Source organism: Apteryx rowi, unplaced genomic scaffold (assembly GCF_003343035.1).
Source record: "Apteryx rowi isolate R43461 unplaced genomic scaffold, aptRow1 scaffold_506, whole genome shotgun sequence".
Lineage (NCBI taxonomy): Eukaryota > Metazoa > Chordata > Aves > Apterygiformes > Apterygidae > Apteryx > Apteryx rowi.
In genome coordinates, this window is record NW_020450768.1 from 527,007 (window position 1) to 552,417 (window position 25,411).

The 25,411-nt window shown below is 39.4% G+C and overlaps 1 protein-coding gene across 4 annotated transcripts in view; it reads left to right on the plus strand.

The window, feature by feature from the left end:
* The window catches only part of CRACR2A (calcium release activated channel regulator 2A), a 69,177-nt gene that overhangs the window by 5,731 nt on the left and 38,035 nt on the right, over nucleotides 1-25,411 (plus strand). For all 4 annotated transcript variants that reach the window (XR_003255802.1, XM_026079950.1, XM_026079951.1 and 1 more), the window contains exons 2-5: nucleotides 7,773-8,011; nucleotides 13,774-13,885; nucleotides 15,232-15,397; nucleotides 17,011-17,157. Coding sequence is in view for 3 of the 4 variants with exons in the window: in XM_026079950.1 (XP_025935735.1) it covers nucleotides 7,844-8,011; nucleotides 13,774-13,885; nucleotides 15,232-15,397; nucleotides 17,011-17,157 (593 nt within the window). In the remaining variant the exon portion in view is untranslated. The remainder of the gene's footprint in view (nucleotides 1-7,772; nucleotides 8,012-13,773; nucleotides 13,886-15,231; nucleotides 15,398-17,010; nucleotides 17,158-25,411) is intronic.

The window sequence follows — 25,411 nt, forward strand, 5'->3', positions numbered from 1 at the left end:
GGGAGTATACTGTTATCTTTAAAGTGGGTGACTATTTTATTTCAGCATGCAATCTTAAGGCATCTCGGTGGTTAGGAAGTGTTACTGATCTACTGTGCTACAATGGAACTACTCCTCATCCCCCCCCCCATAATCCTTGGAAGGGTAATTTGCATTTGTTTATGAAGCTAGCAGTTCTAACCTGGACATGTAACAGATGGGTTCCAGTGCCAAGCTGCGGATTAAAAGCCACTAAATTTTGTGCCTCTACCACAAGAAAGATGCCTCTTTAGTACAACAACTACACAATGAACTCTTTCCTTTTCTTTCTTTTTTTCCCTTTAGTAAGAAGAAAATTTTAATTGTGACCCTTAAAATTAATGACTGAAACATTAAGGATGAAATCATGCAGTAGCATAGAGCAGAATTAACAGCTTTCTTCTGATAAAAAATGGCAGTCCCAGTCTGTTCTCTCTTCTCTGCTTCCAGCCACACCGTCCCATCCTTGTCTTTGTGCTGTGGCCTTGGGCTCTGACACTTCTCTGACATGGTGAGCTCATTCAGCTCACTAAACCAGCAGAAAATGGTGTGCTATTCTTGCCTTTTCTGGAGCAGTTCTTCCCCACATTTAGTAAGTTGAATCAGCAAAAGGTCAGATAAGCAAAGTAAAGGCTAGCTTACTGGGAGTCTTATCCCATATCCCTCAATTAGTCACTGTCAGTTTTATTGTGCTCCATGTCTCAGTCTAATATCTATTTGACTTCCTTCTCATGCTCTTCTTCTGCTATACCTCTATTATATTTGCTCTATTGTGTCACAGACTGCTCTTTGCTCTGATACCTCCTTTTTGCCAGACAAAAATGATTGATTAGGCATACCGTTGCACAGTGGGAAGACACCATGTTGCTGAGCTGTGGCCAGGGTGTGGGCCCCCTTGAAGGGCCTGTGATCCCGACCAAAAGATATTCTCCCTATCTGGAGCCACATACTACAGCCCTTTTTTCTCACATGACTCATCTTCTCTCTTCTGTGCAAAGTCTTGCAGAGGGGTTGTCAGGGAAGTTGAACAGTCTTGCTGAGGAACTTTTGTTAGTTAGCATAGAGTGCAGCATAATGGAGGCAGGGATCCTGCACAATTGCAAGAACTACATTTTGACCAGTTGACTCACAAAGAATGAGGAAGTTGTATTTCCACTTGAAAATAATGATGAATTAAAATCCAATTAAGAAGCCAAAATGATGTACTTCTAATTGTGTTGCCAGAGTTGCTTTTTGTAAAACTATACAGAATGAAGTACACTAAACCTTCTAATTATGGATAATGGATAATGGTTGAAAGATGTATCATTCCTTGACAAGCTAGAAGTAGAATATATATTAGATTTCAAGTAATTTCAAACCAAATTTTTGTTGGTTTTGGTGCAGAGAAAAAGTTTTGGTTTCATTCAGTTTTAGTGAGGATTTTTGGAGGAGGCAGAATGTTTCAAGAATTTTTTTGTGAAAATGATGTACCTTTTTTTAAATGTTTGTGTTGACCAGATTTCATTAGCTGAAAGTGGCTCCATATAGCAGCAAGTCATTATGAAACCCTGAAAGATAAGTCAATTAAAAGGAATATATTTTACTTTACCTAAACTATTTCCAGGACTTTAATTCAGAGGTAGTCTGTTTTCAAAGCAAATAATTTGTCAACAGGTAATAATTTCTGCAGGAACATCATATTACAGGTTACGTTGTTCAGTAGTAGAATGATGTGTTTTAATGATTTGCATTTACTTTCAGTGCTGGGGACAATGAAACACAATAAATCGTGCAGTCAGATGAAGCCAGCTGACTGTTGTTTTCACCCTGCTTGGAATGCATTCTGTGTGTTGTAGGGTCCTCCTTCTTAACAGTAGGTTTTGCTTCTCTCAGATAACATTTTCTGTTTTGGAAAGAAGTCAAAGAAATGGTGAAATAGGATATAACGGTTATGTAACTGATAATGTAACTACTGTTTACATGCTAACATTTACAAAAATCTTCATGGCACATTTCTTTCTGACTGTCCTGTTGTGGTCCTTCATAGGAACTCTATCCTGCCTCAGATTTCACCCCTCCACAGTTAAACTCCCCCATCCATGCTGCACTGTCTCCTAAGATGAACACGATGATTGTGCATCATGAGAAAAGCTACCTAGGCAATGAATTCAGACTGTGGGAATGAAAAGAGGCTTTTAGGACAAACTTGCATGTTTTTGCTTGAAAAATCAAATTTGTTTGGAGAAATGAAAGTCACATTCTTCATCTGGTTAAGTCTAGGTGTTCATATATATGGTTAAGTCAGACAATGCTTTCATGAATGCTTAAAGGATAACTGTTTTAGTCATAATACTAGAGGAAAAATGTGGATATCTTTTCAAGTGCACGGCTTTGTATCTCTGATAGTTGTTATAAATATAGAACTTGAATTTCTATCTTGAACTCAAAAAATCATTAAAAAATGGCTAAAATGACTTTGAGGTCCATTAGTGTTGTCTTCTTTCTTGAAGGACCTGCTACTTTTTTTAAAGGGGGCTAAGGCTGGACTAATCAATCTATATCCAGGCAGGTAAGTAAATGATCTGATTTCAGAGAATCATGAGAATCAACCTGCTTTCAGTAACTTGGGAAAGGGAATAATGAAAATTAAAAAAAAAAAAAAGCTTATTTGCCCTTTGTCTGTGAAAAATATTTATTTTTAAAGTGATTCTTTATAAATTATTCATAGATTCAGCCAGAATCATAGAATCTCAAAATTGTTGAGGTTGGAAAGGACCTCTGGAGATCATCTAGTCCAGCCCCCTCACTCAAAGCATTGTCAACTAGAGCAGGTTGCTCGGGGCCGTATACAGTTGGATTGTGAATATCTCTAAGGATGGAGACTCCACAACTTCTCTGGGCAACTTGTTCCAGTGTTTGACCACCCTCACAGTACAAAAGTTTTTTCTTATCTATTCTGCTGGCTTTCAGAGATACTGAGCACCTGAATCACCTTTGAATTACAATTAGAGTTAAAATAAAAAGAAAAGTAAAAATAAGTCCTAAGAAAATATATACTGGAACTCAAAGTCTGCATCAGGTTGTAAACTGAATCATTAGATGATACTGGTGTCTTCATATCTTGTTTTTTTTCTTTTTTTGGTAAGCCATATAACATTTCATAATCTTTTTTCTCTTTTTTATGTATGAAAAGTCTTAAAATTAAACTTTAGGACAAAAAGTATCTACCTATTGTGGTACAGAGAGAAGCTAAAAAAATTCTTTACTGAAATATAGAGACTCAGAAATGGGAATACAATTAAAAGAGCTTCATAAGTTTTTAATAATCACAGTAAGGGAGAATAAGGTTGTCACGATGAGTAACTTCTGAAATCTGTGGATCAGCACTGCTGCGTAACTCTAAATTTTGGTGATTTATGGCACACCAGACTGGAAAATCATGATGGATTAAAATGTCAGTTGAAATATTAGCAGTGACCTGTCTTTTGAAAACCAGTCCAAAAATGTCTCATGATTAATCAGCTGTAAGAAACCTCATAAAGCTCACATCCTTGGTTAGTGTTAATTGGAGCTATGCTGGTTTACATGAGCTCATGGTATTACCTATTTTCACATGGTGCTATGTTTGTAGTTAAAAGAATGGAAATTAAAGGTATTAATATAATTTTGAAATTGTAAGAAGTTGGTTTTCTCTGTCAGATGGATGAGCGGAAGGAACTACTTTTATTATTTAGAACTGGCCTTGGAATAATTACACTGCTGCTCCAGTAACATGGCAAATTGCAGTTTTAATCCTTCATGTTATTACCAGTGTTTTCAAGGTAACAGAACACTTTAGGAATTAAGACAAACTGTACCAGCTGTGGAAGCTGGTCTAATGATTAAGAATATTAATGCATGCTCTAATTTAATTTCCTGCTGTATTTAAGATGATAGCTGACTTCTGCTTGCTGTGTAGCAAGTTTTATGGTGTGTATGAAAGGTGGGACACCTTTTAAGAAGGCGAGGCTCCTATGATGCATGTAATTTTATTTTGTGGCATAGAAGTATTTAGAAAGCATGTGACATTTTCTGAATCATATCTGTGCTGTTTGTTGAATGTAAATAACTTTATCAAACAGTACATGGTGCCTCTGTGTTTCACCATTTTTTTATCTGTCTTCATACTTCTCTTCTGTCACATGCAATTGACTGTTATTTGAATAGTCCTTTTTTTACTTAAGGAAGTCTAAGGAACTGTCCACAAATCACAGGAACTAGCAGCATTTGCTCTGGTGATTAGCTTAGACTGTTCCTGCAGTTGTGGCCTTTCAAGAAATTGTTGAGGTTTGAAAAAGAAAAATTTTATGATATCTAAAACCCTAGGGGTGTGAGTCAGATCTTGTCAAGACCATCTTTAGGCTGCACTTATCCCACTGAATTTTGGTATATTTAAACCTGATTTAACATTAGTGTCACTGAGAAGTTGAAATTGATGGTCTGATTTTGATTACCTCTTACACTGGTATCTGTCAAGATTGAACTTTATTGAAGTGAAATTTTAGCTGTGGAAAAGCAAAATGAAAGGAGAATCTGATCCAGATAATACTGCTGTAGTCTGAATCTGGCTTGCCGAGACAGAGTAAAGATTCATCCAGCTCCTATACTGTTTCTGAGACTGGCTAATATTGGAAACTTCAGGAAAGGGATTAAGAAACAGAGCAATGACAGAGTGATCTTTCCCTTAGTATAACTTCCCAGCTGATGATTGTTTACAGACTTTCTGAGATAGAAATTTTCAGAAGAGAAAGAGTATAGCTGTTCAGGCAGCTGTCATAGCCAAATGCCCCCTCTTATGTCTGATGTATTTTCCTGTGACAGAAGAGAATGGGGCTTCAGATATGTCTCCTTGTCCTCACGTGTGTGACACAGGACTTTGAATTAGTAACCCTCAGTGCCACCTCAGAGCCCTAAGTTCACCTTTACAACTGATGATGTTGGACCACCCCTATTTTATACTAAGACTGCTGTTCTTTTCCTGGGCACTGCAAGCTTTGCTATGATTTCCCCAGACCTGGTTTTCTCCCGGCTCCAACCTGTGCCAAATTCTACTGCCTCTTTATCACTAGCACCAGGTAACAAGCTCCCCATTATGTTTAGGCTTTTGTTTCAAGAAACCCTAATAAGGAAAACTTTCCTACTTGAAATCCTCCATAAATTCACCGCAGGGTACCTTACATTCTTTGTTTTTTCTCTGCTATCCTTCCAAGTTTGTTTAAGGTAGCTATCAAAAGGTAGTTATATATGTTACATATGTGGGACATATGTTATATGTCCCGTTATATAATCTTACCTGCTTGGTGCAAAACCTTTCTCCTCTGTAGCTCGCAGCCTTTCGGTGCAATACTGTTAAACCTTTTGCCATTTATACAACAAACATGGTGAAACACACAGCTCCCCCGAACTCAGAATGATGGCATTTACTAGCCACGTTCATTTTTCAGGGACTGCTTGGGTGTATCAGCACAGGTGGTCTGAGAAGCTTATGGTGACTTTTTGTGTGTAGAGTTCAGTGAGCAGCACTGGAGGGATCACACACTAATGAAATGGATGTCATGCAATGCCAGTATGTTGCATGCGTTCTCAGGAGCAACATCTTTATTCAAATAGTTGATCTCTGTGTTTATAAAGTACCCCTGACTGTACTACATGAAAACTGAAGTAAGGCCCGTTATGAGAGGAAGTTTCCTAAAACAGAATGGCATTGTATATGGCCATCAGTTGCCTTCTCTCAAAACGGTATTGCTGGGGGGTTTTTTTCATTCTGTTCTGTCATGTGATGACTGTCTTGGGCAATGGTAGAGTTTAGAGGTCTGCCATAGGAAGGATTTTGACAATTGAGTTCTGTGGTCATGAAACCCCTTATTTCAGCCTTGGAGAGTGTTTGAACTACCATCCTGGGATGATCAGAGTTGCAAGAGAGAGTAAGAGAGAGAGAGGGATAGAGAAGAAAAAAATGTTCCAAGAACTGTGTGCTCACCTACATGGGGAAGAGCCCTAGAGCTAGATTATTATGTACTAAATTTACCTACATTTGCAGATATTCTCCAAATGGAGTTTCAAAGTGCTTGGGTGGTTTGCTCATCTAAATCCTGGGCTGGATTGAAGCCAATGGCACTATCCTGTATACAGTGCTTTTGTACTTACCTGCAACATGGAAAGCCCATCCACTTGGAACAATCTGGCATGGGCCAGCTATTAGAGAAATCACTTTGTAAAAGGTCAGAACTAAATGGAAATCCACTGCAAGCCAGAAGTGTGAGAAACTGTACATCTAAGAAGTTCTTGGAAGATGCTGTGTTTTAAGAGGTCATTTTATAAGACGTTGCCTAGTTAGAACTGAAGCATAGAATGAAGCAGACTGCGGCCCTGAGTTACTCTGTCTTGTGATCTTTGGCCTTTTGTCCATAAGAAGCTGAGTAGAAAAACTGTAGTTCTTGTTTTCTTGTACTCTGCCTTCACTTCCATGCAAGGCACAGGCCTGTACTCTTACAACAGCATACTTCCCAGATTCGAATAATTCTTGCTGGCTTCTGTGGAATGATTCCAGACTGTGTCAGTCGTGTTGAGTCAGAATCAGCCTTTGTTCCTTTGTATAAAAAGCTTTTCAGCATGCTTTTCTCTATTAAAGATCATCAGACAAATTTGTCACTACTTTAGATAGACATATTTAGAAAAAGAGAAACACAAATCCAAGACTCAGATACGAAGTCAAGTTGCTGCCTGTCGCCTGAGCCCTGGTAACTGTACACATGTTCTTAACCTGTCACAAATGAGCAGTACCTCTGTGAAACAGACGTTTTTTGAACTTGCTTTACTGACTTGTTAATGGGTTAAGAACATGCAGGCAGTCAATTACAAAAGTCAGGTGAAGCATGATTGTTAAACCTCTGAGCCCACAGGTTTTCTGGAAAGCCTGTTCTTTTTGTATTGGTACTGTGTGTTGTATAGTTTAAAATAAGTTTGGAGAGGGAAAAATATTTGCATCAGACATCTCAGAGTGAATTTAAGATAAAATCATACCCAAACATGTTTTCATGTGGGAGATGTAATATAAATTTTCACAAAGACTTTTTTTGGAGGGTGATTAGGTTATTGAGTCTTGCCACCAAATGCAGCAGGAATTAGTTGTTCTCCTTCATGGGTGAAAGTCAAAGCCCTAGCTAATGAGTGTGAATCTAAATAAATGTTTCAGAATTACATAATCCATTCTCTTTCTCTAAATCTTATTTAATTAATTTAAAGAATGTGATCCATCAGGTTCCATCAGTCATTTGTCATCTTCCGTTCATTAGTTATCATATGGACATGCTGTATTCCAAAGCACTGTCTACAAATTGTGATATGTGGTATTAAGATGATCAGAGTCAAAAGGATACCACTTGAGTACTTGTAGTGTCTTTAAATTATTTTTTTTATATTGCCTATATTTCTTGTGTTTTCTTGTTGTTTACATTAATGGATTGTCTATATTTCTCATTAAATTGGCTGATTTTGCTTTGAGATTCTTTTTCAGAGCTAGTTTTGTCTTCCCCTCCTTCCCCCAGACTCCCCCTCCTGATTCACCATCTCGTTTGCAGTGTCCTTACTCCAGCCTATTAAAGGCAAGCATATTCAGAAAGCTTTTTCTTCTTCTAGGCTTATTGCCTAATTAAAGAGATGGTTGCCAAGAGTTTGTGGAATGCATCATTGAGAAGGTCTGATTAGCTCTTTTTCTTATCTTCCATGCACAGGTTTCAGATTAGAATCTGTGACTAAATGGGATAGTGGCATCCCAAAATATTCCTGTGACCAGACTGTGACAATGGACCGAATGCAAGGAGACTGTGCCAGTCCTGTGTCCCCAGGAGATGCAGAAAGGAGCTGGACTGGAGAACAGGACCCAGAACTGACTGTGTTGGGTAAAGCATATGAGTTCTTTCAGATTTGTGATCTGGAAGGCAAAGGCTTCATCACTCATCAAGACATGCAGGTAAAGCAATATTGGCTATGTGAAATATTACAATGAGAGAAGTTCTTAATGCCCTCAGGATGCTGAGATCAATTAACTTAGAGTTAAAAATCATAATATCATCCTGATAGCTTTGAAGATATATTTAGTATATAAAATAATCTCATTGAAGTCTTACATAATCCTTGCATTTTTTTCCACATACAAAGCAACAAATAAATGGAAAATCAAAGTAACTGCAGTTCAAAAGAACGCTCCAGGAATTTAATTCTATTCTTGTTAAGAAAGAGGAAACTCCAGCAAATTCATTACTTTGTGATTTGCCCCAACATCATGAATGTATTCAGTCCATGCATTTTCTCCTATTGTTTTTTCAGCAAAAACAGGTAAACAAAGTCATTCACTTTGGTTTTACCTGTTGAACAGTGGTAAACTCTGAGTTTGATCACATGTGTATGTAGGAGGTATAGAGGAACAGTATTTTAGTGTTCACAAAAATCCTACTGAATTATTCTTAAAATAATTATAGCATTTTAGGGGCCAAATTCAGATATGCTGAAGCTGTTGGTGAAAAAAACAACCACACAACAAAAATCTTTTGGATTAGCTGAAAAGAGGATTGGGCTCATATTGCAGAAATTATGAAGTGATTTGACCCAGTATGTGGAAGAAAGCAAGAACTTACTCATGCTTGACATGCAAAGCCTCATTTCATTCTGTTAATCCATTCTCAGTTTAGTACTAATGGGTGAAATAAAATTGGGGAACAGTAGCAAAAATAGAATTAGGGAGCATGGAGCAAAATAAATCAGCTTAGACTACTACCAACTGAAGCATCTAAAATAAAACTTAGAATCCTTCCATATCTTCAGAAACAAAGATGCACCTGCATGTAGAAAAACAGGACTGAAACACTTCAACTGCCTATGTTGGAAGAGCAAAAATGCAGTAAATGCTCTGATTACTACCCCTCAAGAGCTTTCTGCGTGTTGCTGACTTTTGTGATGATCTGTGTTAATCCTGCAAAGTTGAAACATAAAGATGATTTGATTTGACCATGAGTTCTTTTTTACCATAACTGACAACCATACTTGACAACCTATAGTAGTAAGTGTCTGGTTCATTTAAATACAGAAATAAGGATACTCAGAGCACTTCAAACGATGTTGCTTTGTGTTTGCTTTTATTTCCTGCTGATCTGATTAAAGAAAAAATTACAAATGCAAACCTTCTGAAGATACTGGGGTTGTCATTTTTGGAGTCAACACCTGAGTAAATCAGGAGTATTTCAGCTGAAATCCATGCAGTTCCATTGGCAAAAAAATGGGATGAGACCCATCTCCATTTGACTTAACAGTCATTTAGTGAATATGAATAAAAACATACAAAATCTGGGTAATTATAAACCAAAGTCTTTTATATTAATTCCAACAATTCAGTGAGCCTGATATTTTGAAGTCAGTAACAGCCTTTTCATTGTCCCATCTTCATCATGATTCAACAGTGGACTAATAGAAATTTAGGTGGGCACCAGTGATGATGCTTTCTAATGATTTGGTACCCAAATGGCTTGCCACCCCTGCAGTAGGTGTTTGAAGATGACTGTCTCTGGTGTCCTTGATTTTCTGGTTCCTGAATGCACTGCTGCATCTGTGCCATTGTGTTGGCTACTGAGCAAAGATGTCACCTTCCACACAGCCACAGAAACACAGCCTTGCTTAGCAAAATACTTATTATTGTCAGAATGAACTAGAGGACCGTGAAGGCCCTGTGCAACATCAGTACCTGTTACTTCAAAAGAAATTTGACTCTGACCTTTGCTCAGAGCACAGCCTTCATTGAGCATGCATTTTGTACTATATCAAAGTTGCAGTGGAGATATGCTGTTTTTTCACAGCTGGGAATCTGGTTCTAAATGAGCTCTCTTGTAAGTTATCCATGCATCAGTGTAGTTACAGTATACAGCTGTAAGCTGTGGATTTGCAGTATGTGCAGTTTTGTTTTGTAGCTCTAATTTAACATGTACTTCAGCAAAAGTTAGTGACAGGAGCAGCAAGGGCTGGTTGCTCTGCAAGGGACAGGTTGCTGGGAGCTGAGGGTGATAACACAACGGGCAGAGGCAGTGGCCTTGCCAGTAAGGCCCCAGTGCTATGGTACCCAAGTGAGGCGAGCAGAGCAGGTCTGTTGATGGTAACCAGGGTCAGACACAGTCCAGTGATTGCCAGGAAAGTCCATAGTCACAAGGCAGGTCCAAGGCCCAGCTGGGGAGTCAGTTCACAGGTCAAGGCCCTGGTCTGGATCAACAGGGCCCATGGCCAAGCACAGGCATGACTGTGACACAGCAAGAGCTGTAACTCAGGCAGGGGCCAAATGGTAATGGCTCAGCTTAAAAGCAGCTCCGATGGGAAGGAGGTCAGCCCTTGCTGAGACTTCCCTGCAGTGCTGTTTAGGACCACCCTGTCACCAGATGAAGGGGGCTGCCCTCAGCTGTGCTGTCTCTGTCACCCTGGCAGTCAAACCTACAGCAGGGGGGATGTGCTCAGGTCCCTTACGGTTATTTGGAATGATCATATCACCAACAGAGGTAGCTTCACCCTCTGCTTAAAAAAGAATATACAGATAAATTTAATGGGTATGAATATACAGAAATAATGATACTCTATACTGAACAACTGTACAGTAGAAATACACTGTTACAGTTATTCATTATACATGATTTGGATGACTAGCTAACTGCAGTTCTTGTATTGCAGGCATGAGTTTGAAATCAATGTAATTGATTTTCGTTGTGGTTTTTCATGATGTTCACTCCCTAAGACAAAGATCAATCAAGTAAATCATTTTTTTCTGTAAAAGGTACCAAGTGTTCACTTTTGCATCCTGCTGTTTGTTCAGTACTACTTGCCGTTAACGAGGCAATGCTTTAAATATGGGATTCTAACATTAAGCTTCTGAATCTTTAGTTGTACACTTGATATGAGGCCTGATTTTCAATGGAGAGTGCAGAGTATCTAAAATCCATCTGACTTTAGTGGAACAGACCTTGCGAGCAAAGTTTTCTGAAATGTCTATATTATAGTCATATATTAAAGATTTATTCCTGCCTGATTGTACCATGCTGTTTATTTTGAGATTATGTTAATACTGCGTGTTTGTAATTTTTCATTCCATTCCAAAATTTTATGTCAAACGTGCTCAACTTTCAAACAAACAAAAGGTTTTCCAAATTTTCAAGAAAGCAAATTCTGCCTGAGACTTGAAACCACAGCTCTGCATTTGCATTTGGGCCTTGAGGTTATCATGAGTAATAAAGATTAGTTTTGTTTTGTTTTAATGCAGAAAGCACAATAGAGTTCAGTTCTTCCTTTATCTGTTTGGCCTCTGTGTTTTTATTTAGCAGAGTAAAAGCTTGGTATTGTCAGTTAAGTAAGACTAGATGTCACGAAAGCACAGAGACACAATAGGTAGGAATGCTGATAAATTCTCGTTAAGTACCAGTTGTATCTTTTGATATAAGCTTTCTTTTTTCTTTCTTTTCTTATGAACCTCATATTGAAGGGAGCTATGTATTTTTACAGTAAGTTCAAAATGAACAAATAAACAAAAACTCACATGTGAGATCAAGAATAACATTTTGTTTCCATAACAAAAACTTCTTAAAAATTTTTTTGATTAATGAAAAAAATAGGTTGGGAAAACTTTGACTTAATCTTAGTAACAATGATAACTGTGACCCCAGACCTATACTCATCAGGTCCAGTAATTAATCCTCAGAGAATTTAAAGGAGCAAAATGTTGCTGTATTCTTTAAAATCTCCTATTTTCATATTTATTCAAGGAAATAGATGTGACTGCACCATTTTCTGTGGTGTTTTGCATTGAAAATTTAGTATGATTTGGTTCAGAATTTGAACCCTGCAGTCGGGCGTTGAAGCTGTAATTGAAGAAGCATATTTTATGTGGCAGGGCTGGTTTATATGGTCCCAGCTGCTTCTTCCTGCCTCTACCTCACTCACTCCATACTGCTACAACTGTATATGAGCTGCATGGTGAACCAAATACCGTAACAAATCCTGGCAAAAAATATGTTTATTTTAATCTCAATCTGTTCCTCAGTCTGGTTTGCAGCAGGACTCACAAGCAGTTGTACTGGAACAGCAGGTGGTTTCTATGTGTTTGTGTGACATGGTGACAGGGGAGGGCAAGCAGTATAGTTGCCTGCACCAGCACTCAAGAAGCACTCATCCAGCAATTTTGTAAGAACTGTCAGTAGGAGGAGAGTTACTGTTTTCCTAAGAGTAAAAAGAGTAGTGTCTGAACACCTCCCTCATCATTGCCATGTAGGCTATAAGAAGTTTACAAAAGAAACCAACAAAATAAAGTTTTTCCCTTTTTAACCTGAGTGATTGAAATCTAAAGCTTTGGGAAGATGTGTTTTCTTAGATGAGAAACTGATGATAACTCAGGTGTATCTTTGGTGATTTGACTTCTTATACTGAATGCAAATCACATTTCCTTAGTTTTTTGGAAGCAGACAGCAATGGACAATTATCCTACTCAGAAATCCCCTCTGGGCCATTCCAGATAGTTTTGTGCTCTAGAAGTTCTGTCACTCTCTCTTTTTAAGATCATGTTCAGAATTCTTTTTACTGCTCTTCTGTTCAACTCATGCAGGTTTATAATTTATATACTAATCTGCAGGCATTTGCAGCCAGGGAAATCCTGGTTGCTGCACTTAGCCCATGCTTACCAACAGGGCCTGCTGTCTTGGATGGTGGTTTCTATTGTTCTTGGATCAAAAGAGGTTCATGACTGTCTCCAGACCTAGAGTCTTTTCTCCCAGTGGAACAAATCAGCCCTTTTGGTCTAATGAATTTTATCAACCTATTAGCTTGCAATTTTTAGATACAATATATTGTATATTCAGTAGGAGTTCAGGGAAGGGATTAAGGGATTAGCTAATAAAGCAGAGAACTTCATCAGTGTATATTTATATTGCTTTCTTGGTTGAGGAAGGGTTTTACTCCTTTCAGTGCTGTCTCCCAGTGTGCATTCTTGCTATTCTAGTTGTCTGCTGCTCCAGCATGCTCCTATTTCTGTGAATCTTTCTCTACCATTAAAAGAAGGACAGTAAAATCATTAAGGCCAGATTTAGAGGGTAATGTTTTCTCTTCTTTTGCCTGTGTGTAGGTTCTCAGAAAAAAAGTGATTTTGCAGAGCTGGTTTCATGAAGTATGGTCCTTTCTGTGTGAGTCCACTGCATTTCAGAAGTAGACAGATATGAACGAAGCCATAGGTTTGCTCCTTGGACCATGTAGCTTCCTTAGATTTGTTTTATTTGTTTTACACATTTTAAAGCTGCTTTAATTAAGAGAATATACCTTTTATAATGTTCTTCTTTAGGGAGTCTCCTGATTGACCTCATAATGACAATGAAACTGGATTTACAAATCTGCTGGCCGATTTGTCCAGGTGCATGATAACCAAGGCATTTTGCCAGGATGTTTGTATTCAACTTCAAATTATACCTCTTTCCTGTGGGTTGGAATCCAAGTCACCTGCTTCCAGAGAGAATGTTCTTACTCTTATGTCATAAAGGATTCTTTGGCAAATCTCCCTTAGTTCATGTTGCTTCACTCTTTGTGATGTATTTAAATATTCACTCTGGGAAACAAAAGCACCTATCCTTCTGTATTATGGAGATTATTGTCTTGTTCTGTAGATTCTAATCTTTCTCTCATCCTATAATAGTGGTGAAGTTGCAGCATGTTTTGTCATTCCAGAGACTGCATCCTGAGTTACCTCTTAGCCTGGAAGAACTTGAAAAAGTTTTTGTTACATTGGATGCTGATGGCAATGGCTCGCTTACCCCAAAGGAGTTCACCACAGGATTCAGTGAGTTTGCAAAGCATGTCTCCTATATAGAGCTTTATTCGTTTTCTTTACCCTTACATCAATAAAGAAGCATTGTATCTTAAAGGTACAGGTAAGATGCACACAGGGAGCCAGACTATTCCCCAGATATAACAGGTGTATATTACAAACAAAGAAGTGGTCAAATTATGTCTATAGGAATTCATTCTGATCAGAGGGCTGCAGGGTCTTTCTCTCCCATATAAGACAGAAAGTCATGGCACAATATGAGACATATGATGTGGCAATCTGAATCATAGCTGTTTTGACCTGTCGAGCAGAACTATAAAGAAATTTTGGAAAATTTCCCTTTGAGTAAAAAGTCAGGTCTTTTATTTGGTATTTTGTAAAGCCTGATATGAAAAAAAACATGAAATTATTACATGAAATACTTTTTACCAGGGTTAATATAAGACAAGAATGGTCTAAAATGGTGTAATTACTACTGTACGTACAGCTGTGAGAATGGTGTCTACAACACATTAGTATTTCAAGGGATGCTGCTTTATTTCAAAACAAACAGGATGAGGCAATTGCTAGTACTGTATGGTGGGAGTCTACATATAAGGAAGTTCTTTGTGACTGCCTGCTTTGCAACAGTGCTCTTTCTTACCATCACGCCCCATGTTTTTGTGAAAGGGTTGTTTTCTCCACAACTGTGAGGTTCGAGATAAGATGACAGTGCAGTGTTAGTGAGGCTGTTTGCTCAAAAGGTTGATTGTTTACCCAGAATCAATTTTGTTCTTAAAGTTTAGCTCTGCTGGCTGTATTACAAACATCAGATTTGAGCGTTTTCTCTAGAAAAGTGTTTCTTCTATGTGTGAATTATAACATTTAAATACTACATAAAGGCCCTGCAAATAGGACCTTCATTTTTGTTTACAAATCACCAAAGATTAGACATTTTAGTTCTCTCATGTCCCACCTCTCCCATTTTAGAGATAGTTCAAGCAAAATATAGTCGTTAAGGAGTACACTCTAATCTCTAATCCTAGTTAAATTTGCCCATATTTTAAAATGAAATGATGTATTACTGCTTTATTTTTCATAAATAAATTATACATATTTCATAGATAAATGAAGTTTATTTTGGTAAGTTACTAGTCCCTGCAAAAACAAAAAGTTCTTTGCCGTTATTCTTTCTTCCCACATCTTTTTTAGGGAAAAAATCTCTTTTCCTGTAAGCAATGGGGGTGTTTCCCTTCCTCACAAGTTACATTTACTGTAAAATTTGATCTTGGGTATGTTGCTGTTAAATGATACTGCTGCTTATAGTGGCTTCTGATAGTGCTAAACAACTTTTAACCTATGTAATTTCTAATTCTTAGGCCAGTTTCTTTTGGGGCAGATGGCTTTAAAAAAAGAGATGTGGGAATCAGAGGGTGAAACAGCCTGCCTACCTAAATGGGAAGAGAGTATGAGTGATGATGAAGATGAAGAACACCAGTTCTCAAATCTGATGGACCGGCTTGGAGCTGAAAAGGTTTTGAAAGAGTGAGTCTTCCCAGAAGCAATAGCAGATTGCATGATCTTTTATGATTCATCTTTATGGTTTGATTTTAATGAAATCCAAGATGAGAGATAGGAACCAAGGCCCTTTGGTAACATACTGATTTTTTAAAAATGAATTTTCTTGGTTGCCAAAGATGATAAAATGCCATTCAACCCAAAACTTCCAAGAGCAATACTCTTGCACTCCAGGCATGTGAAAAGTGTGCTTGTGCCATGTGAAAGCAATACTACCAAAGCACTGAATATCATAGTTTTTAAACATAGATAATTACTGATACATTATTGAGAATCCACAGATGCCACTGATTTGAACCAAATAATGCATGGCAACCACTTTCTTGGCAAGGACTGCATTTAAAGTTTACCAGTTAACCATAAACAAGAATGGTTTCTCCCCTTTTCCATCTTTTCTCTCCTCCACACATAATTGTATGTTGTGAGTGCTATGGTAGCACCCAACTCTTCCAGGACCAGGATGACTCACTGTGCTAGGTGCTGTATAAACACAGAACCTGAAAAACATACACTGTTCTAAGAGCTTCCCATGTGTTGGCCTGACATTCATTGGTTAGTCACCGTGAATGTTTTAAATCAAGAGAAGCATAGGGGCAAAAATGGGAGAGAATCTGGGCAGATGATAGGAATGTCTAAGAAAGGCATCAGCAATCCTCATCATGAAACAGAAGTCTCAACAACACTTCTGTTGACCTGACTGTCTGTTATAGGCGGGAGTTAACTGGCAGCCATCCTGAAAGACTATCATTATGAAAGGATGTTTACCACCCACTTTTTCTATCCTCATCCTCATTTTGTCCTTTAAATGTAGCGTTCTCTGCTAGCTAGGTTCAGCCTACAGAGAATGAGAAGAGACTGAGTCAGGACAAAATAAACAAAAGAAGGGGATTTGGGCAGTGTTTTATAACCCTTTACCATTCACAATAGAACATCTTTTTCCATTGTCTGCCGAACAGGTTTGGAAGCAGAACATTCTGTTTTTAAATCTTTAAATCAAAGTTTTAAAGATGTCATGTTTTGATTTCTTTTAACAGTCCCACTGTGGAATTAGAATGGGTTGCAAATGAAAGAAGACACTAAAAATACAATTTCTGAACATGTCTAAGTAACTTAGGACATGGAATCCCATTCATTTCTCATGAGAAAGTGTTTTTGATTAGCTTGCCCTCTCCCCCTTGCCCACTGGAACTGGTGGAAACTTCTTTGCTTCTGATAGGAGTGATGAGACTGTACAGCGTCTCTCATTTGTCTCCTTGCTTCTCCATCCCCATTGAGATGAAGTGTATGACAGGGAATCACCAAAAAGGCACCTCCTGTGATTCCCTATAAGCATGACCAGACTTTATGATGAGTTTTTTGGAATAAATGCAAAGAGAAGGGAAGTTCTTTCCATCAATTGCCACCCACCTCATCCTTTTCAAATCTGGGCCTGTATAAGTAGCCCTTGTTTTTATTAAGCCTTGTGTTCTGACTTGTGATACTGTGAAGCTTCCATTGTGTTACTAGAATGCTGCAGACATATACTGTAGCCCGAGAAACTCTCCCTCTCTTAACAAAACCCTTCTAATCTCTTCTTTCAGTGAGAATGATGTGAAGCAGCTTTGGTTGCAGCTGCGAAAAGATGAACCTCATTTACTTTCCAATTTCGAAGAGTTCCTGGCCAGAATTTTTTCCCAATTCCATGAAGCAGATAATGAAAAGCATGAGCTGGAATGTGCTCTACAAAAGTTAGTACTTCTCTTTGTTGGGATGTTTGTGTAGTGTTTCAACTATCTTACATACTATGCACCTTTGAAATAAACAAGCCATCTCAATGGAGAATTGAGGGCTATTATCACTGATAAAATTTTACCAGTCATAAAGAGTACCAGTAAAATTATTAATAATGACTGAAATTAGCTTCTCTTTTCCTGTTAACAAATTGTGTTGCCTGAAATTCTTTGCAGATGTCTACTATTTCATTGCCATTTTAAGACAGTATTAAGCAACTCACATCTAGTTAGAATAAAACATTTGATTCCAGAGGAATGTCAAATTTACCAGAAAATCTAGTAAACTGTGTGCTTTGCAACCACTGCACACAGAGTCACTATAGACCCAGATTAACTGGCCAGTGAAATGAGATTTACAGCTGCTTTAGGATGTTAAAGCAGCACGAAGTACAGATACAAGTGAAAATGCAAGTAAAGAAATATATTAAAAATATATATATCAAATTTAAAAAAAAAAGTCGACAATATGAAAACAAATATATAAAAATAAATAGGTCATCCTATATATGCATTTATCTAGTAGGAAAAAGTAGTGATTCTCAATATAAATAGAATGCAAAATGATGCTTACAGCTGAAGTTCCATTGTGTTTTTGTTATAAAGTGTCACTTTTGAATTTCAGATACTTATAGACCTGTAACCTTTTGCCCTTTCGGGGTGATACTTCAGTATTTTTATTCTCACACTGAGAGTGCTTTTCCTGGGAAAACGTGAGCAAAAATTGTACACATATTTGAGAAAGAGTGAAATACGTGCTTTTGTAACTGTTCTTAAGTCTTTTTTTCTGAGAAGTTTTAGTACTCCTGTAATATGTGGTACGAAACTGCAAGCATACTTATATATACCTTCAGTATACTTGCAGTAGCCTTTTTCTCTGCTCTGCTAAAATTTAGTGCAATAATGTTTTAGAATCACAGAGGCAGCCTTCAGACTGGTTTGATACATTGTGCCCAGGTTTGAACAATCTGCTGTGATAACATTGCCCTGCAGCTGTGTATTGGTATTATTGGAAGGTATTGTATTTGAATGTATTGAGCAATAATGGCAAATATAACTATTGAACATTTACTTCATTTGTTCAGTGCTCTCTTGGCTATACTGAGAAACTGGCAAGGCTTCTGAAGAAAGGGAAAAAGAAACACCACATGGTCATTGAAGCCAGCTGGTTCTATATCAGTAGCAGAATTTCCGTCTAAGTCTACATGCCTGATTGTAAGCCTTCAAAGACATGTAGTCCATTGGAAAGAACCCAGTGAGAGTTAAGCCTCTGTCCTGAGCTAGAGATTATTAATGACCACATGTGTGGGGTTTCTTTTTGTTGTTTTGGGGGTTTTTTTTGTTTTTTGTTTTTGTTTTTTTTAAGAATTTTGGCCATATTCTGTGGGAACCAAAAGACTAAATATATCTGTTCAAAAGCTGTGATCAGCACACTGAGATGCATGTAAAACACATTAACATTACCTCACTTTTGCAGCTTACATAAAATCTCTACTTTGAAAATGTATGGGATTTTTATGCTTTTATAGTAAAATCAGATTTCAGCTTATTCTTTCCATTGCTCCTGATAACCCCTCTGATTTCACTCAGAGTAGACTTCAGCCCATAGATCCTTGTTTTGTATATAATGAATACCTGGAAGGATTCTTAACTATCAGAGGAATAACATTGTCTTAGATAACAGTGGGGGTGAGTAGCCTCTTATTTTAAGCTACGTCGAAATAACAAAAAAGCTCAAGACAAGACTGTATAGAAGTGGGAAGATATATTTTTTTATACCCACATACTTACAAGCACTAAGATGCTTCGCTTAGACTGGCCAGGATTTACTGTGGGGATGCAGAAGGTAAGGGATGCTGGTTATTGAGGTCTCATCATGCCTCCTGGGTTCTTCTTGGTAGGTGACAATGGCATCTTTCAGGAGTTGCCAATGAGTGTGATCTTTCATCTTTCCATCCTGGCTCACCTCTGTGAGTCATTAGGCAACACTGCAGTTTAGTCACAGCCTTTTGTCTTCTTTTCTGTATATTGACTGTACTTTTGTTTTAGATTGTTCCTTTTTTTCTGACCCAATGTCCTGAGAAGCTGCATGTACGTGTGCTGGGATCTTTATGACCTGCCAGTCTTAGAGGCCATCAACCCATGCCATTCTTTTATCCCTTGTTTTTGTCTTTCCTTCTAGTACTTTCACACAGGATATTTCCATTCATACTTAATGTTAAGGGAAGCTGAATCCAGTGGTCTAAGAGACCCAGGGGATTCCTCCTGTACTAGTCCAGTAGATGTAGGCTGCTGCTGTTCCCATTTGTCAGTCCAGCCAGTATTGAGGCTGAACATGTATTCCAAACACACACACACACACACACACACACACAAGTGGCTGCACAGACCAACACAGATGGGAGAGCAGTGCCTTTACTGGCACCCAGGTAACCACAAGTAGCATTCACAGAAACATGAAGAATGACAGCCTGATCCTGTTTCTGTCCCCCAGTTGATGAGGACTGAAGTTTATTAGTGAAAACATACACATGCACTGCCCTCTGCCCCCTTTCACTTTATTCAGAAAGGCACCTGCATTCACAGATCCCTTGAATATTAGCATGGGCTTTAAGTCCACCCAATATTCATCCCTGCACCCTGGGTTCCTTACACAGTTCTCTGGGCCCCTTATGCAGTTATTGGCTCAGATCTTGGGCCCTTCCAGATGTGGGCCTCCTCCTGCTCTCTGGCTAGTCCAGCTTGATTGAAGTTTCCTACCAATATATTCATTCACTCACCTCACAAGCACACTAACATTCACAGATCCTTGAAATATTAGCGTGGGCTTTTTAAGCCCATCCAGTATCCATGCCTGGACCGTAAGTCCCTTACCCCAGTCATCAGCTCAGACCTTGGGTCTATTCAGGTGCAGGTCTCCTTCTGCTTGCTAGCTAGCCCAGCTTGAAGTTTGCTAGTCAATAACAACCATACAAAATAGACATCAGGTTCATACGGCAAATAGTTAGAAATAGGATTTAATAAGAAGATAGGATAGTCTGCAGTGATTAGACACAGGCCTTGACCAGATAACTGTACTGACCATCAGCTTGCTTATGCTTGGCTGAGCCCTTCTCTCCATTTTAACTTGCTTGTTCTTCCCCCATCCACCCTGGTCCCTTTCTCTGTCCTTGTCTCCTCCTAAATAAACAACCTGTCCCTAAATGCTTTACTGCCATCGATCCCAGCTGTGTGGCTTGGCTGTTTCTTGCATAACTTCCCCTTAACCACCTGCGAAAACCAGCAGGCTCTCCGGGGTCTATCTGTAATTCTTGTCTGTTTCTCTTGTCACTTTTTCACTCTCTTACTTGTTATGTCTAGCAATTTCTCGTATAGTATCCAGTAGTTGCTCGTGTTCTCTTCAGTTAGTTGCACCTTAGGCTAGGGCTGAGCTATCCATTTGCATTCCTTAGCACTTAATTTATACCAATGTTAAGTCTCTTACAAACCTGTCCTGCTAGAGCTCAGTAAACTTATAAACAAGTTGTACTACATATACGCTACATGCAGTAGCATGATCTTGCATCTTGGAGATTCACACTGCTATGCTGGGTTTTGTTCAAAAAGATAGGGTTGACTTCTATGTGAATTTTTTAAACATAAAAAATATATATATAAATAAATTATATATATATAATATGTATATATAAAACTTTATGGGAAGTATAACTTTTTTTACTAGGAAAATATGTTGCTAACTTTCAAGTAGTCTCAAAGAAGAGTTTTGCATATTGTACTGTCTACTGCTGAGCATGTTACAGATACTCTTGTCCTCTGAAAACTTGAACTGTGGCACTGTGAAGACTTAGTGTGTGACGACGAGGAAGGCCAGGGCCCATTTGGAATTAAATCTGGCAGGAGATGTCAAGGACAAGAAGAAGGGCTTCTTCACATACATCAGGAGCAAAAGGAAGACTAGGGAAAATGCGGGCCCGCTGCTGAATGGGGTGGCTGCCCTGGTGAGAGAAGGCAGAGTTACTGAATGCCGCCTTTGCGTCAGTCTTTCCTGCTCAGGCCAGCCCTCAGGACTCGCAGACGCTGGAGGCAAGAGAGAAAGTCTGGAGAAAGGAAGCCTTCCCCTTGGTTGAGGAGGATGGGGTTAGAGATCATTTAGTGAAACCTGACACCCACAAATCCATGGGCCCCGCTGGGATGCACCCACGAGTGCTGAGGGAGCTGGCGGATGTTATTGCTAGGCCACTCTCCATCATCTTTGCAAGGTCCTGGAGAACAGGAGAGGTGCCTGAGGACCGGAGGAAAGCCAGCGTCACCCCACTCTTCGAAAAGGGCAAGGAGGAGCACCCAGGGAACTACAGGCCAGTCAGGCTCACCTCCATCCCTCGAAAGGTGATGGAGCAGCTCGTCCTGGGGGCCATCTCTAAGGCTGTGGTGGACCAGAAGGCGAGCAGGAGTGGTCAGCGTGCCTTCCCCGAGGGGAAATGATGCTTAACCGATCTGATAGCCTTCTATGCTGGAATGACTGCCTGGGTAGATGAGGCGAGAGCAGTGGATGTTGTCGACCTTGACTTCAGGAAGGCTTTCCACACTGTCTCCTGTGACATCCTCATAGGTAAGCTCAGGAAGCGTGGGTTAGATGAGTGGCCGGTGAGGTGGCTTGAGAACTGGCTGGCTGGCAGAGCTCAGAGGGTTGTGCTCCACTGATGTGGAGAGTCTAGGTGGAGGCCTGTAGCTAGCGTCGCCGCGCCAGGGGGCAGTCCTGGGTCCAGTCTTGCTCAACTTCTTCATCAGCGACCTGGCTGAAGGGACAGAGTGCCTCCTCAGCAAGTTTGCTGATGATACAAACCGGGGAGGAGTGGCTGATGCAGCAGAGAGCCGTGCTGCTGGTCAGAGGGGGCTGGCGAGATGAGCAGGCAGGAACCTCCTGAAGTTCAACAAAGGCAATTGCAGGGTCCTGCACCGAGGGGAGAATAAGGCCCTGCAGCAGGACAGGCTGGGGGCTGAGCTGCTGGAAAGCAGCTCTGCAGAGAAGGACCTGGGAGTGCTGCTGGACACCAAGTTAAGCACGAGGCAGCAATGTGCCCTTGTGGCCAAGAAGGCCAAGGTATCCTGGGGAGGGGGGTGCATCAGGAAGAGTGTTGTCAGCAGGTGGAGGGAGGTGAGCCTCCTCCCCCCCCCCCCCCTCGACTCAGCCCTGCTGAGGCCACATGTGGAGTAGTGTGTGCAGTTCTGGGCTCCCCAGTATAAGAGGGATGTGGCACTACTGGAACAAGTCCAGCGAAGGGCTACAGAGATGATGAGGGCACTGGAGCAGCTCTCTTTTATGAGGAAAGGCTGAGAGAGCTGCTCCTGTTTAGCCTGGAAAAAAGAAGGCTCAGAGGAGATCTTATTAACGTGTACAAGTATGTGAAGGGAGGGTGTAAAGAGGATGGAGCCAGACTCTTTTCAGTGGTGCCCAGCGACAGGATGCAAGGCAACGGGCACAAAATACAGACAGTTCCATCTGAACATAAGGAAAAACTTCTTGACTGTGAGGGTTACAGAGCACTGGAAGAGGTTGCCCAGAGAGGTTGTGGAGTCTCCTTCTCTGGAGATATTCAAAACCCGCCTGGACACGATCCTGTGCAACATGCTCTAGGTGACCCTGCTTGAGCTAGATGATCTCCAGAGGTCCCTACCAACCTCAACCATTCTGTGATTCTGTAACTATTTTACTTACTTAGTAACAGGCCATAATTCTACTATTAAAGGTCTGCCTTGGTATTTCAGGTAAACTGAACATCTCTGGGTTTGTCAGATATTAAGCTAACCCCAGTATTACACACACACACACACACACACACACACTTAAGCAGCGAAGATTATTACTCGAGAAGATGCTTACTGCTACTGTGGTCCCTTAATTAAAGAGTTTCAGTGACAGTTTGTAAACAGAAATCAAATATGTTTCTGATACACTCACAGAAGTTTTCAGTAGTAGTACTTCAAACTGAATATTGTACCAATATAACCATGGGCAGGTTTCTTCTATAAGCTGATCTGTAATTTTAGTCCAGTAGAACAACATTTGGAAGACTGCTGATATATGCTTTAAGGAAAACAAAGCAAACAGCAGTGTTTTTATCCTAGAATGGTGTTCTTCTCCTCACTGGTGTTTATAATCACAAAGAAATTAATGATGTGCTGTTTTCTACATTTGTAGATTTTAAGGCAAAAAGAGAACATGATAGTTATTTTGTCTAGCTTCCTCCTATTTAAAATCTGGGATTGTTTCTTTATTTCTTTTGATTTAAACTAAAGTGAGAGACTTTTACTACAGTAACATATCAGGCCGAATATTGTATATATATATGCTCTGGTGCTGGAATCAGCAGTAGCTAAGCTGTGCACTGAACTTGTGTAATAGTAGCTCTATACATTCATCCATTATGCTTTTGGCATCTGTACATTATATACAATTTTTGTTTGCCAGGTTAAGTTAGTTCTCCTTGATTTCTGATACTTGTATTTAATTTTAAATATTAATTTAAAATTAGATGGCTTCTTAAATTTGGCAGTGATACTTTTTAAATGATAGGATGATGTACTGAGTGGGTGAAAAAGTAGCATATGAACTTCTTTGTTGATAAATGTGGAGTAGATAAAATAATCCAAGTCATGCCTACATGATGTTGAGCTTGGAAACGGCAGTTACAACTCAGGAAAAAAGCCTTGGAGTCATTGCTGAGAGTTCCCTGAAATCATCAGCTCAGGGTGCACTGGTAGCCAAAAAAAACCGGTAAAATGTTGGAGGAGAAGGAGAGACTGAGAAAAGGACAAAGTGTGTTTTTGCCACTCTAAAATCTTGGTGAACTCACGTCTCAGGACTGAATGCAGTTCTGGTCTCTGCAACTCAAGAAGGACATAGTGGAATGAAAAAAGGCACAGAGGATAGCAACTGAATGATTCAGAGGATGGAGCAGTGGTTTTGAGAAGGGAGGTTAAAAAGGTGGGGTCCCTTGAGTGTGGAGCAAAAAAGGCTGGGGTGGGATATGATGAAAGCACTGGATAGGCTGAATGAGGAACTGTTTTTCTTCAAATCCCTAGTGTTAGAACCAAGAAGCATTTAGTAAAACTAGCAGGAAGTCAGCTTAAAACAGATGAAAGAAAGACCTTTTTATTATAATGGCAGATAAAATCTTCAACTGCCATTAGCTCTGTCTCCTGATGTACTCTGCATTTAAGGAAACAAATCTAGCAAAGAGGTGGACTGTGTTTCAAACAACAGAGTTCAATACAGAGAAGATAAACAAAATGGTAAACAGGAAGGGAAGGGTGAATTGACTTCTCTACAGACACAGTACAGTATGTACATGTCTACAGCACAGGACAGTATCAGAGTCCACCTTCAGTGGAAGAAGAAGTGAATCAACATTTCAGATGATTAGTCTAAAGAATGCTCAAGTTACTACATGTTTAAGGTTAAAGAAGAACTGCTCAGCCAGGAACTGCATGAACAGCAACTGTGAAGCTCAAACGATTCACATGGCAGCTACTTTAATTGGCAGAAATTAAATCCTTGTGAGTGTACTGATCCTGAACTCAGCGAACTCATGTAACATTCCATTTTGGTTAATGTGCTAAAAAACAACACCATCTTCCTTTCCTTGCTGTTTATTCCACAGCATTACTGGAAAGAGAAAGATCACATTATCAAATATTACTGAAGTTACACATTGATTAAAACTGGATAGTTTGATCCAAGGGAATAGGGGTTTTAATCAAGACATATTTTGCATTTTTCACTTAACAAATGATATGACCTTATGGTTTTCATTATTATTCCCTGACTGAATGTGGGCAATATTTGCCAACTAATATATTAGATTGTTTTGTTCTATTGCTTGTTGATTACATTACTTATAATTGTGTTATACTTGCGTTTAATTTGACCAGTGTTAAGAACGGTAAGCCATGAACAAATGGTGGGGAATATTCAGCCTGCAGAACTGACATGTGCTTGTGTGCCAGGCCAATTAAAAAAGGAAGGATTCCTGCATTCAGATTTAGCTCCTGGACGTAGTCCTCATAGTACTGCCATACCCTTTGCTTCCAAACACAAGAGGAAACAAATATCTAGATCAGCAGGTTATTAGTACAGCACTAAAGTTACTCTCCTCATCTCCCAGAAGCAAAGAAATTCACTTACAATTCTCATGAAACACTGACTGCTGTG